Source organism: Nymphaea colorata, chromosome 9 (assembly GCF_008831285.2).
Source record: "Nymphaea colorata isolate Beijing-Zhang1983 chromosome 9, ASM883128v2, whole genome shotgun sequence".
In the NCBI taxonomy this organism is placed as follows: Eukaryota; Viridiplantae; Streptophyta; class Magnoliopsida; order Nymphaeales; family Nymphaeaceae; genus Nymphaea; species Nymphaea colorata.
The window spans coordinates 1,976,315-1,989,152 of NC_045146.1; the positions used below are offsets into that span (position 1 = coordinate 1,976,315).

At 37.2% G+C, this 12,838-nt stretch overlaps 1 protein-coding gene across 2 annotated transcripts in view; it reads left to right on the plus strand.

Annotated features, from left to right (window-relative positions):
• The first annotated feature begins 1,257 nt into the window (after positions 1-1,257).
• The window catches only part of LOC116260169 (phosphoglycolate phosphatase 1A, chloroplastic-like), a 63,717-nt gene continuing 52,136 nt past the window's right edge, over positions 1,258-12,838 (plus strand). The window contains exons 1-9 of one of the 2 annotated variants that reach the window (XM_050079531.1): positions 1,258-1,757; positions 2,103-2,170; positions 2,511-2,603; positions 2,673-2,744; positions 5,492-5,563; positions 7,412-7,471; positions 7,589-7,641; positions 8,896-8,993; positions 9,160-9,259. In XM_050079531.1, coding sequence (XP_049935488.1) covers positions 1,487-1,757; positions 2,103-2,170; positions 2,511-2,603; positions 2,673-2,744; positions 5,492-5,563; positions 7,412-7,471; positions 7,589-7,641; positions 8,896-8,993; positions 9,160-9,259 — 887 coding nt within the window. In that variant the 5' untranslated portion in view covers positions 1,258-1,486. The remainder of the gene's footprint in view (positions 1,758-2,102; positions 2,171-2,510; positions 2,604-2,672; positions 2,745-5,491; positions 5,564-7,411; positions 7,472-7,588; positions 7,642-8,895; positions 8,994-9,159; positions 9,260-12,838) is intronic. The other variant, XM_031638296.2, reaches the window with a different exon arrangement.

Genomic DNA, 12,838 nt, shown 5'->3' on the forward strand with positions numbered 1-12,838 from the left:
AAACAGTGACAAGAACAACACCCATGTTATCAAGCTCCAGTATGTTAATCCTATGCTACAAACAGTGACAACAGTGACAAGAACAACACCCATGTTAAAGGATGTATTGTAGGTTCATCTTGACACCGAAACAAGCTGAAACCTTTGAACATAAAGGTATTAGGCTGCAAGTAGTGGCAAACACAACACCCAAGTTGAAAAATATATTGTTAAGCACCGAAACAAGCCAAAACATTGAAAGCATACGGGTATGACCTTAGAGACTAAAAGTCAACATTAAAAAACTATGCCTCTTGCCCTTTGAAGGACTACTTGTGAAATTCGTGGGACTCTATTGCACATATGGACAAGTTTGAAATGATAGCTCGGAGAAACATATAAGAAGTTGCCATTAAATGAAAAAGAAGTCCAATGTGCATACTATATGGGTTTCTTGAAGGAAGTGAACAGCTAATTTTCTCCAACTTCAGGGTAAAAGAGCACTCTGTTACTCATGGATAATTTTATTGGTTCCCTTCGACCGTTTATTGGTTCTCTTTAACGAACGAATCGGTATGAAAATGATGAGAATTTATCAAATCTACGTAAGAAGTTCATAATTTTCATTAAATCCATATTTAAAATTATAATCAAAGTAATTTTAATCCATTCATTATTTAAGCCCTATCACAGATATGCTGCGAAAATACTAGTAGATAAAGACTTGTAAAGAAGCAAGACAGAAGAAATTCCACAGATTCCTGTGGCGGCTTTTACCCATATATCTATCCCTATTCCCTCTTGTCTTAGGTGTCGGTGCTAAATCAATCTCAGTTATCCAAATGATCAACCAATTGCAATTGAATCAGTAGAGAAACGATATAGCAGCAAATAGATTTTTGTCGCTTCTTACATTTTTCTGCAAACTGCTAGCAATTAGCAATTGTTCTATTTCAGTTGTTTGAGCCTTATAAATCATTGTTTATTTTTCTTACAATCTTTTCAAAATCGTTCAAAAAATTCTTAATTTGATCTCGTATTGTATTACCTGTTCCTTTTTAAAATTTAAACATTCATTTCTCGAGACTTTTCTCATCTCGATCCATTGGATTCAGCCAGTTTTGTGAATCTTTTCCAACACCTGGTAATTGGTATGCTTCCTCTAGCGATCCGAAGTAGGCAATGTTTTAAAACCTGCGGTTTGTATCAGTTCGTTACATAAAGTTTTCAAATATCGATAACATCGAGAACACACTATGTGGGGTTGAAATGTGGCCTGTCTATCCTAAGATCACAACGACCACATATGCAGGAGGAAGCCGAACGTCAGCACTTCCTTCTCTCCCACGCTGCTTGTGGCAGAAGATGCACATAAACAATGAAGGCTCTCTGACAAAGGAAGGGAAAAGGAACATTTATCATAATAAAATTTTGAAGTGGCAGAGCCCAAAACAAGCGGCGGCAGGGATCACCGTGGTACTAACTAAATAAATAGCGAGGGGGGAAGATGTTGAGCGCAACGTCCTCCACCTCCACCATCTTCACCTCCTTCCGTTCCCACACTCCTGCTCCTCTGCTTCCCAGATTCCACCGGTTTGGCTTGTTGGGTGCTCGAGGTTCTGGTCAGCATCTCTTCTTTCCCTCCCTCTGCACCAAATTACGTCCTAGAATGTCGGTTTCTGGCGCAGCAAACCTGTCTGTCAGAGCTTCAGCGGAGCGTCTCAAGAATGCGGAAGAGTTGATAAACTCCGTCGAGACTTTTATCTTCGATTGCGATGGTTGGTATCTTTTGGAAGCCGAATTCTTCTTCTGAGTAACTTCTTGTAGTCACAGCTTCAGGTTTCTGCTTTGTGGCGTTCATTACATGATTTTTTTTTTCCTTTGATATAGATGTTATGTTACTTGTTTTCCTTCTTGTGTCTGTTACTTGAATTCTGCATTTGTGATAGGTTCCTTTCTGATTAGTGTTGAAGAGTTAAAAGTATATTTTTGTCATTCATGTAGTAGTATTTGGGAGTCTCTTTGATAGATTTTTGTTTTCCTTGGAAGTTAGCCATCGCCTTCATGGGCTAGTTGAATGTTCTGAATTTATTTTGCTTCCCCATTCTGTGGGCGTCTCTTAGGAGTGATATGGAAAGGAGACAAACTGATTGATGGGGTGCCAGAAACTTTGGACATGCTCAGAGCAAAGGTCAGTAGAAGATGTTTCTTTTGTTTACTTATTGCTGCCATTGAGTCTGTGAAACACCCAACTTCATGGCTTCAGCTTCAGGGGTCCTTGACTGGGTGAGCATTGCAAGGGTATGTTACGCCAGTGCTCGTCTGTTAGTTGCCGACGAGAGGATGGGATGTTGGTCAATTGCTCTTCTATGTAGATTTTAGGACGTGTCTGTGATCCTAAAGGATCTTTCTCTAATCACATGGACAGAACATAAAAGAAACTTGTTTTCAGTAAATGGAAAAGAAAGTATAGTTTCCATAATTATATGGGTTTCGTTAAGGAACTGACAGGGTGGTTTCTCAAACTTCAGGGTAAAAGATTAGTCTTTGTGACAAATAACTCAACCAAGTCCAGGAAACAGTACGGAAAGAAGTTTGAGACACTTGGGCTCAGTGTTTCGGAGGTGAGCTAAAAGTGACATTGTGAAAAGTTTTCCTTGCTGTCTCTTCAAGTAATTCATTTGGATTTACAGGAAGAGATATTTGCATCATCCTTTGCTGCAGCTGCTTATCTGAAGTCTATTGATTTCCCCAAAGAAAAGAAGGTGTGTGTTTTCCCGTCCTCTGTTTCCAGAAATGATGCTATTTTTTGTCCTCATTTTTGCTATAACTTTTCCTATTGAGATGGCCATAACAAGACCTTCATAAGCATGTATGATTGTTCTGTGATGCATATACGGAAACATGTTTCTTTGTATCTTGGTATTTTGGTGATATTTTTTGTTGAAAATGTCTACTCAGGGTTCTGATGTAATTGTAGCAAAAATGAATTGCTAGGCTTGATATGCATGCTGTGGATGATCCATGACTCCTTGAAGTGGTTAGTCAGACTTATGAAGCTGAATGGCCCTCATTTTCCTTTAATTGATGTGTCCGCTTATGCTTCCTTGCTTTCTCTTTCTGGATCAATTGCTTAAGCTCCTACTCTTTTTTTTATTGATTGGTTGGAGGTGCTCCCATTCTCTTTCTTGATTGTTCATGAACTGCATTCATTCATTTGCTTTCTTCATCCCAGAAAACAACTGCTACCTTGCCTTCAAAGCCACCAGTTGTCATAATCTTTTGAACTGGGTGGGGCAAACTATATGATACCTGGACATTGTTACCAGCAAGCAATTCCATCCCGAACACGAAACAGTATCTTCTTGATTCTAAATGCTCATACTCTTTAGCCTTTATGATGTCCTACACATTGACAAGAACATGGCTTTTTGTTGGTTCCTAGATTTTTAACATGGAGATCACAACTCACATTGACAGTTTCGTTAAAAGCACTTGTAGTTACATTTTAGAGCTAAAGCATATATGTCCCCACACATAAAGCACACACATATGAGAGAGAGAGAGAACATTGGCAGGTAGAAACTGCATCTGCAGTAAGTAAAACCAAAGGAGGAAAAAGGGAGGTTGAAGATGAACTGATTCAAGAGAATATGAGATTCTTCTTTGGAAAAGGTTTCCTTGCACATAAAGTTAACTAGTTCCCCAGAGCTCAAGGTTTATTGGGCAGTACCAAATAACCTTCTTGGGTTTCTATAGGCAAGGTTTTGCCAGATATTAATTGGAAAATTTGTTTTTATGAGAAATCTCAAGGAAATCTTAGGAACTCAAAAAGTTTAAAGGTCTATAAAAAAATAATAGAAGAAATTATACAATTAGAAGGTTGCTACTGATTATCTTAAGTTCTTAACTGAACATCGATAAAACTTAAAATAGTTGCAACATAAATATCTTCTAGGGTTTTGACTGTTGAGGTTTTTCTCAAGTGGTAATTGGAAAGTTTGTTTTTCTCGGGAGGAATTCGAAAAATAATATGTACATACCTACATACATACATACAAAAACATTGATAAAAATTCACAACTCAGGAGAACTTCAAAACGCTTAAAATATATTAAAAAATATTGTTCCAGAAAAACATGAAAAATGCAAATTCATTTTGACATTTTTTTTTGAAATATTTTATTTCCCTTCATGTTCCCCTTTTTTTGGGAAGAAGCACCAATATTTATGGCGATATTTAAAATGTCAAAAGCAACATCAAAATTTAAAATATATTAAAAGCTGTTTATTTGGAAAGCCTTACTGTATTTCTATTTTGCCAATATTTCAAAATATCAAGATATTTTTACATTTTTCTGGAACCATGAGTTCAAGAAAACAAGCAGCAAACATGCTTACTTAGAGTTTGTTTTTGTTTAATTCAAAGTATTTCTGTCCTACTTTGTTATGATATCTCTCATACCATGCCATCTATGAGGAGATTGTTGGAAAATGTATCTTATTGTCCGTATATTAAGGTCCATATATTAAGGTCTCATGCAGGCGCGGAGCCAGAAATTTTTTTTCTATGGGGCACTAAATATATAGTTAACAAATTTTCAATTGACCTTAGGGCAGTGACCTGGATCTCATGGGGCTACCCTATATAACTGTACCCAAGTTCACCCAAGTTTTAACAAGTTTCAAAAAATGGGTGGGCCGTATGCCCCATGGAGACCCCACCTGCCTTCGCCCCTGATCTCGTGGTTGTCTTTGTATTCATTCTTCGAGATCTTTGTTTGGTGACAGTGTAACACCAGAGTAAAAGTTATTTCTGTAAGAGCTAATTTAGTCTGAGTCTTATGCTTTCTTTTAAGGCTGATAAGGTCAACTATTGTATCTACTTTTGTACTCTTTCTTTTTCTCTTTTGAACAGAAAGAGCTTCTTCTCTTGAGTGGTTCTTGTTCTCCTCATGTGAGCTCAGTTAATTTGTAGTTTTGTACATGTACCACCATGGTGCACACACACACACACACACAGACAGAGAGAGAGTATAAAGATTTGAGACCTGTTATGATCATAAGTTAGTGCAGAAAACAAGATCACATATCCTGTTGTGGTATGTGTACACAACAAAGTCACTTTCTTAAATAACAGTTACCAATTTGGGTTTTGTTGTAATAGGTTATTAAATATTCTTTAATATGAACTTTGAAATCTTACAGTGTTGCCACTCCCAGACATGATACAGCAATCAGCATTTTTTGTACCCTGAAATAGAAAAATTGAAACAACAGCAGAAATTTTCATGCATTCATGATTTAGTTTTCCTAGTTGTCATCTTCTTGTGCACCTGTCGATTCATTTGCTGTCATAACTAACTAATTTTTCTGCTGTAAGCCCTGCTTTCAACAATTTTTTTGTGGTAATCATTCTATGTCTGTTTGTGTATTTGAAAACTATAACCGATTGTCAATTTGAAATTTGTTTATTAGTGGGCTTGTTTATTTTTACTTGTTGGAATCTCAGGTTTATGTTATTGGAGAGGAGGGTATACTGAAGGAACTAGAACTTGCAGGGTTTCAATACCTTGGTGGTCCGGTAACTTTCATATTAGAAATTAGATGTGCTTCTATTGCATAAAATTGCACTTGGACAGCACCTTTCAGAGGCCAATGAAGATAGCTTTCATGATTGTTCATTCCATTTCTTTTTTCAGCAGCATTTTATTATCATATCTCATTTTGAATTTGTATTGTGCATTACCAAAATCTGATGGAAATAAAAGTTAGCAATGAGAGTTTGCTTTCATGCTCAAGATCTTCATTTTATAAATTCCAGATGAAAATGCAAGAAGAAGAATACTTGCATTCGGTGATGAAGTCAATAACGTCCTAATGCACAAATAGGTCAATTGGCTAAAGGGATTGCTATTGCATTTTTGGCATACATATATTACTCATGTATTTATATGCATTGTTGCAAGTGCCTATGGTGGTAAAAGTTTGACAAAACAAGCAGCATCAGATGACAAAGGAGCAAAAATTATTCTATGTTAATGGAAAAAAATGAATTTGAAGCTATCACATAGATATGGGTGTAAGAACAGGAAAGTGTAGTAAAATGCTTGGCATGATGCCACAGTTCATAAATGTTAGTACATGGGACCGCAGCATGTACCAGAAAACATGTTACTTTTAGAACAGCATAAAATAATTAAACATGAATATCTCCTAAATGCAAGTTTATGAAGAAAAAATTTGTATAATTATATTCATAAACTGGAAATAGCAAAAATGAAACAAGCTTGAAAAATGCAAGATAATAGATGACAACATTTGAAAGCAAAAGAACAAAAATCTATAAGAAATGAGCAAACAAGATTGCACAAAGGAAATAAATAAAGTCAATCAAAATGTATGGATTGTATAAAGCGCTGGTGGCTCCATGGCCACAAAGTATCCTGGTTTCAGGCATTATGATAAAGGATAAACTTACTAGTGAAAATGTCTTTTGATATAGAGCTGAAGGCATATAAGAGCCATTATCTGTTGGATATCAATTCAGATGTTCATAAGAAGATTGCAGTAAGATGCAATTGTGCATTCTTTAAAGTGTCTATGAAAATTGCATATATGTGAAACCCAAATATTCTAAGCAGAAGGAAAGTCTGGACACTGTGTCATTATGATACAGGTGCATGGTTTTTCCAGACCTATCAGAAGAATGAAAATAGGAATGGGGACACTAGAAAAGCAGGAGGGTGCTGGATGGGAAAGCTATGGGAGGCTTCTCCTTTTTTGAAGGAAAAAGCTGCTACGCTTAAATGCACTGCTTCTCTATGCTACTATCTGCAGTGGACTAAGATCGATTGCATAATAATGTTCAAAATAAACACAACACTTAATCTAGTCTTCCTGCACAAGCAGCAGCCCATCTACTGGACAATGGTGGTGTAACTTTTTCCAATATAAACCAACCAGCACAGAGCCACTAGCAATATTTATATCATGTTTCCTTGAAAGATGTCAGCATAAATTTAAACACGTGAATGCCACATAGATGCATGTGTTGGTGATCCTATCTCAGTATTATGGGGTCTGGTTTCCTAGGAATTTTGCAAACCAAGCCCATTGCTTCCAAGGGAAACTGAAGTTCTAAACTTTTAGTTGCTTAACCTTTGATGAAATAAAACTTGTTAGAGATTCTGATGACATGTCAAAAATGTGCTTTTAAAGGTAATAATAAAGTTATGAAGCAGAAAATCCATAAGCATTTCCTACTAAATCTCTTGTTTAAAGCCATTATGTATGAAACTTGACTAATTATTGGCCTATTTTCTGTATGTGATTTTTCCTTTGAGGTTCCAGTGTAAATTATTTATAAATTATGATGCTCCATAAAAACAATGTTGAATACTGAATCAAGTTCATGTATCTTGTTTTGCAGGCAGATGGTGAAAAAAAAATAGAGCTGAAGCCTGGGTTTTATATGGAGCATGATGAGAACGTATGTTCGTTATTTTCTTTCCAGATTAATGAAATTCCTAATTGATTCTAAAGAAAAATATTCTGATCATCATCAAATGTCACTCATTTCATTGTAATAATATGCCTATTTTAATAGGTTGGAGCTGTTGTTGTTGGGTTCGATCGTTATTTCAACTATTATAAAATTCAGTAAGATCATAAACTTTTTCATTTATCTCATTACTAGTCTGCTTATCCTTATGTTTGTGCTGGGAACTTCCTGGATCCACATATGATGTGTTAAAACATAGATTACCAATAAAGTGAAGTTTGCGAAAGGCTATCAGTTAAATTATCCAAAGGGCACGCTACTTGAAACTTTTGAACTTCTGTTTTTTCAGTCTCAGATCTCCAAACTCGACTTCTAAAGAAGTCAGAAGGTCCATTCAAGATCCAGTAGGTCATAATCTATTTAAGTTTTCCATTGTGCCTCTCTCTTGGGAAGCTTCTCCTGTAAAGCTTTTTCCTTTCAGGGACTCTTCTGAGTACCTCTACAAAAGGAATTTTTTTGCACATTGTCGTTGTGTTTTGAAGCATGCATGATGCGTATGTAATATTTTGAAGTTATTTTGGCAACTGAATTTTCTTTATGAGGTTTATTGCCGCTATGATCAGAAATAATTGTTCATTATATGAATTTTGCTATCGTGTTAGGACCAATCTGTTATGATCGGAAAATAAAACATTATAGTAATTAACAGATAGCTACTTCAATTAATCTATTTGCATCCACCAAATTGAAGTTATCATAAAAATGTTCAACGAATCCATTTATGAAATGTCATCATGTTAGACCATCATGCATATTTTGTTGAACATCCTTTTTGGTGTCCACAAATCATCATCATCAATATCATTCTCGGGTTTTTATCAGGTAAAGTTTCTCAAAACTCAAAAGTCTTTTCAAATTTCATCTTTTTAGAAAAATCTTGGAAATTGAGAATATGCGTATACGTAAAACAAAAATACTATAATATCATGATTTTTTACTAATGTTCTGGTAAAATATTGCAGAACATGCATAATAGCTTTTTAAGTAGAGAAAGAAAGAGAGAGAGAGAGCATAGAAGGATCTCTCTCTCTCTCTCTCTCTCTCTCTCTTTCTTTCTCTCTATGCATGCCTTGGGCAATGAAAGGTTGCGAAAGAGAGAGAGAGAGAGAGAGAGTCTCAAATTTAAAGATTTTTTTTTTTAACTAAAAGGGAAAATGTCATGATAGATATATTTTTGTAATACATTTAAAATCTCCCAATATCCACTGCATTTTATTGGATAAAATGATGCAAATACAATCATAGAGGTGATTTCTTTGTATGATTAAGATGATCTATAAGGTTGTGATTAGCTTTAATTTGAGAGCAGTTAGCATCCTTTATCATCTCATATGTTGTCTTGTAAATGAAAGGTATGGGACACTCTGTATACGTGAGAATCCTGGTTGTCTTTTTATTGCCACAAACCGTGATGCTGTAACTCACCTCACTGATGCTCAGGAGTGGGCAGGTTTGTTCTCTTACGTTGCATATTTTACTTTTTTATATTCCTTTTTTACAAGTTGATATCACATTTAGTTTATTAGAGCTTCTTTGTCCATAAGTGCTAGTTGTGAGTTTGTTGAATTGTTCATGTGAATCAACACTTGTTTAACCAGAGCTATTTTTTGGTGCAGGTGGTGGCTCAATGGTTGGTGCACTACGTGGATCTACTCAAAAGGAACCTCTTGTTGTGGGAAAGCCTTCAACTTTTATGATGGATTACTTGGCAAACAAGTACAGCACATGGATTCTTATGATCTCTTTCATAGTTTGATTTTGACCCTTTTGATGATTGTGCCTTATATTTGCACAAAGACTTCTTTCCACAAACAAAAACATCACTAATTCAAAAAAGGTACCTTATTTAGGTGCCAGCTGAATTATGGAGCCAGCCATCGACTTCTCTAGAAGTATAACTCAGGAAAGAAATTTAAATAAGTGTCCCCTCTAGGAAGTTTTAACTGTTTTTTTCCTCCTCCTTGTTTGTCTTCACTTTAACAAGGACAAGCCTGATGTCAAGGAGGTAAATTATGGCCCTTTATCTCTCATTTTCTTTGTTATTTCCTACTGAGGGAGGACTATATCTTAATCTTTTAGGGGCACATGGATTTTCAAAACTGTCAGGGATCAGCAACTCTAGTCTAGCATCTTTTATCAGGTCTCCCATCTCTTCCTAGATGGCCAGAACAGTTCACATAAAGAAGATAAGCATTCTGGATGTACTTTCCTTAATCATGATCTCATAGCGAATTGAAAGCTTCAGCTAATAAGCTTTTCTTTTATCATTTGTGTTGAATAAGAAAAGTTTTATGTTTTAGGAGGTTCCTTGTAATATTAAAGAGTTATAAGATCTCTTTAATATTTTCCTTATTTCCCATTGAGTTATTTTGTAAATCCCTTTTTACCCTAATCTCTTTTATAAAAGAGATAAGGGTTATCGTAATAAGGAGTTCTTTTAGTTCAATCTCACGGCAGCTTCTCTCTCTCACTCTCTTCTTCTCCGCTGCAACATGGTATCAGAGCTACGGACGTGACTGGAGACTTGAAGCACACAGCCAGCGCGCGGACGTGACGCACACCGTCGGCGATCCTCCGCCTCCTTTCAGGCTTGATCTCTTCTACTTCCTCCGTTTCTTTCTCCTTCACCTCTCGCCTGTTCTAGTTGCTGTTTTCCAGCAACGGAACAGTGTGGAGGAGTCTATTCACGCTAGGAGAGATGCGTGAATAGACTCCAGCCGTGGATTTTTTTCAGAAGTGTATATAGTATCGCAGCTGTGTGGGAGTCTGCGCTGATTAATCGCCTATGATTTGATATGTTATATGATCAACGCAGCCAAGTGGAGGACTGCTATCTATGACGTCTATGGCAAGTTTATGTTGATGGTTTTATTTGCTGTCGTTATTCATGATCTATGAAGGATAAACTATGGTACAGCAGCGTTAGATGCATAAATAGATAAGTCGTTGGTCAGCGCAAACAATACAAACAGTGGGGATTCGTTTTCAGTTGTGGGCTTGCTGATAGCAGCGTTTTTCTGTCTTCAGATTGCAGTCCTCTTTGTTGTGGTATTGCTGTCAACAGTTGGACAGCAGGTTGATTGTTTCTGCACATCTAACTTTGCCGTGTGGGACGTCTGTTCTTGTTGATCAGTTTCTTTTTCAATAGAAATATATATATATATATATATATTCTCTTGCTATTGGTGGTTGATCTCTTGTGGACAGATTTATGATGGCTGAAAGTAATAAATCTGATTTTTCTCATGAAGTTAAAAGTGGAGGAAATCCATTTTCGTATGGTTCTACTGTAAAGTTAGATGGATCTAACTATGAGATTTGGTCTCGTGTGTTTATGATGTCTGTGATTGGACATCAAAAGGAGCATGTTATAGAAGAAAACGAACCTGTTGAAAAGAGTGGAAAATATAGTTCATGGAAGGGAGATAATAATATTGTCATGTCATGGATCATGAATAGTGTGCAACCCCAAATTGTATCAACTATTGCGTACTACACCTCGGCTAAGCAAATGTGGGATTTCTTGAAACAGACTTACTCGAATGACAGGAATAATAGCAAAATATTGCAGGTAGAGGAGGAACTACTTAATCTGCAACAGGGTGACCAAAGTCTTGCTCAGTACTTCGCTTCCCTTAAGTCCATCTCTGAACGACTTAAAGCATTACGTCCTCCATGTCCAACATGTTATAAGACCCATGGTGAACAGTCTATGGTTGCGAAATTCCTACAGGATCTCTCCTCTGAATATGCAGTAGCAAAGGCTCAGATGCTGACTGGAGCAGAAATCCCTAATCTAGCTGAAGCCTACAACAGGCTTAGTCGTCTTGCTGTGACCCTCTCTTCACCTGCCAGTGATATCCATGCCTCTGCCTTAGCAGCTTCAGGAGGACGTGGACGCGGTTTATTCAGGGGAAGAGGCATGGGCCGTGGGTCAGGAGGAGGTCGGGGGAGATTTCAGTGCACTTATTGTGGGAAAATAGGTCATTTGGAAGACAGATATTGGGATAAACATGGTCGTCCTACTGCAGCGCCATCCTTAGGCAGAAATGTTACATCAAAGCTGGGGAAGAACTCTTTACAGTCTTCTATTGGAGCGGCCCAAGCAGCGTCATCAGTAGTAGATGGGTCTTTATCTTCTTCTCAGCCTGAGACAATGACTGTGAGTATCAATAAGTCAGAGTATGAGGACTTTCTAGCACACAGATCTACTCAGCCATCGGCCTCCACAGTTATGACTGACAGCGCTATGTCTGTTGACACTATCTCACATGATACAGGTACTACTTGGATTATTGATTCAGGGGCATCGAGGCACTTTTGTAGTACGCCTTCTATGTTTACTGTGCTACACTCACTACCTCAGATACGTCATGTGAGACTTGGAGATGGTAGATTGTCACCCATTATGGGATATGGAGATATCAAGATCTCTCAATCTATGACTATTCCCAATGTGTTATATGCTCCTAAGTTTCCCACAAATTTGTTATCTGTCGGACAATTGGTTAATGATTTACATTGTCGTGTTACGTTTGACTCTGGTTTATGTTCATTTCAGGACTTGCCAACTGGGAAGACGATTGGTGGAGGCTATAAGAAAGGGGGCATCTACTTCCTGTCGGATCCCGTGGGTATTGCAGCATCATCGATCACATCGTTGTCCTCCTCATTCCAGTGGCATCTCAGACTTGGTCATCCATCTGTCTCCAAGCTCCGTCATCTCCTTCCACATCTCTCCTTACCAGAGTCGTTCCAGTGTGAAGCTTGTCAACTTGGCAAACACACTCGTAGTAGTTATTCATCGAGTCTTAATACGTCCAGTTGTGGACTATTTGATCTTCTTCATGTTGATGTGTGGGGTCCTAGCAGAGTTGCTAGTAGGTCAAGATTTCGTTATTTTCTTGTCATCGTAGATGATTATTCTCGAGTCACCTGAGTTTTCCTTTTGAAGGAAAGGTCTGAAGTCGTATGTACTCTCAAAAACCTTATTATTGAAATAAAGACCCAGTTTGGTATTCTTGTTAAAAACATTCGCACTGATAATGCTCTTGAGTTTAAGGCATCTACTTTAATGAAGTTTTACTCAGATAATGGCATTTCTCCTCAGTTTACATGTCCCCATACTTCCCAGCAAAATGGAATAGTTGAGCGAAAACATCGTCAACTTTTAAATGTGGCTCGTTCCCTTATGCTTCATACTAATCTCCCTGCATATTTTTGGGGAGATGCTATTCTTACTGCTTGCTACTTAACCAATCGTTTACCCTCATCCTCCATTGATAACCAGATCCC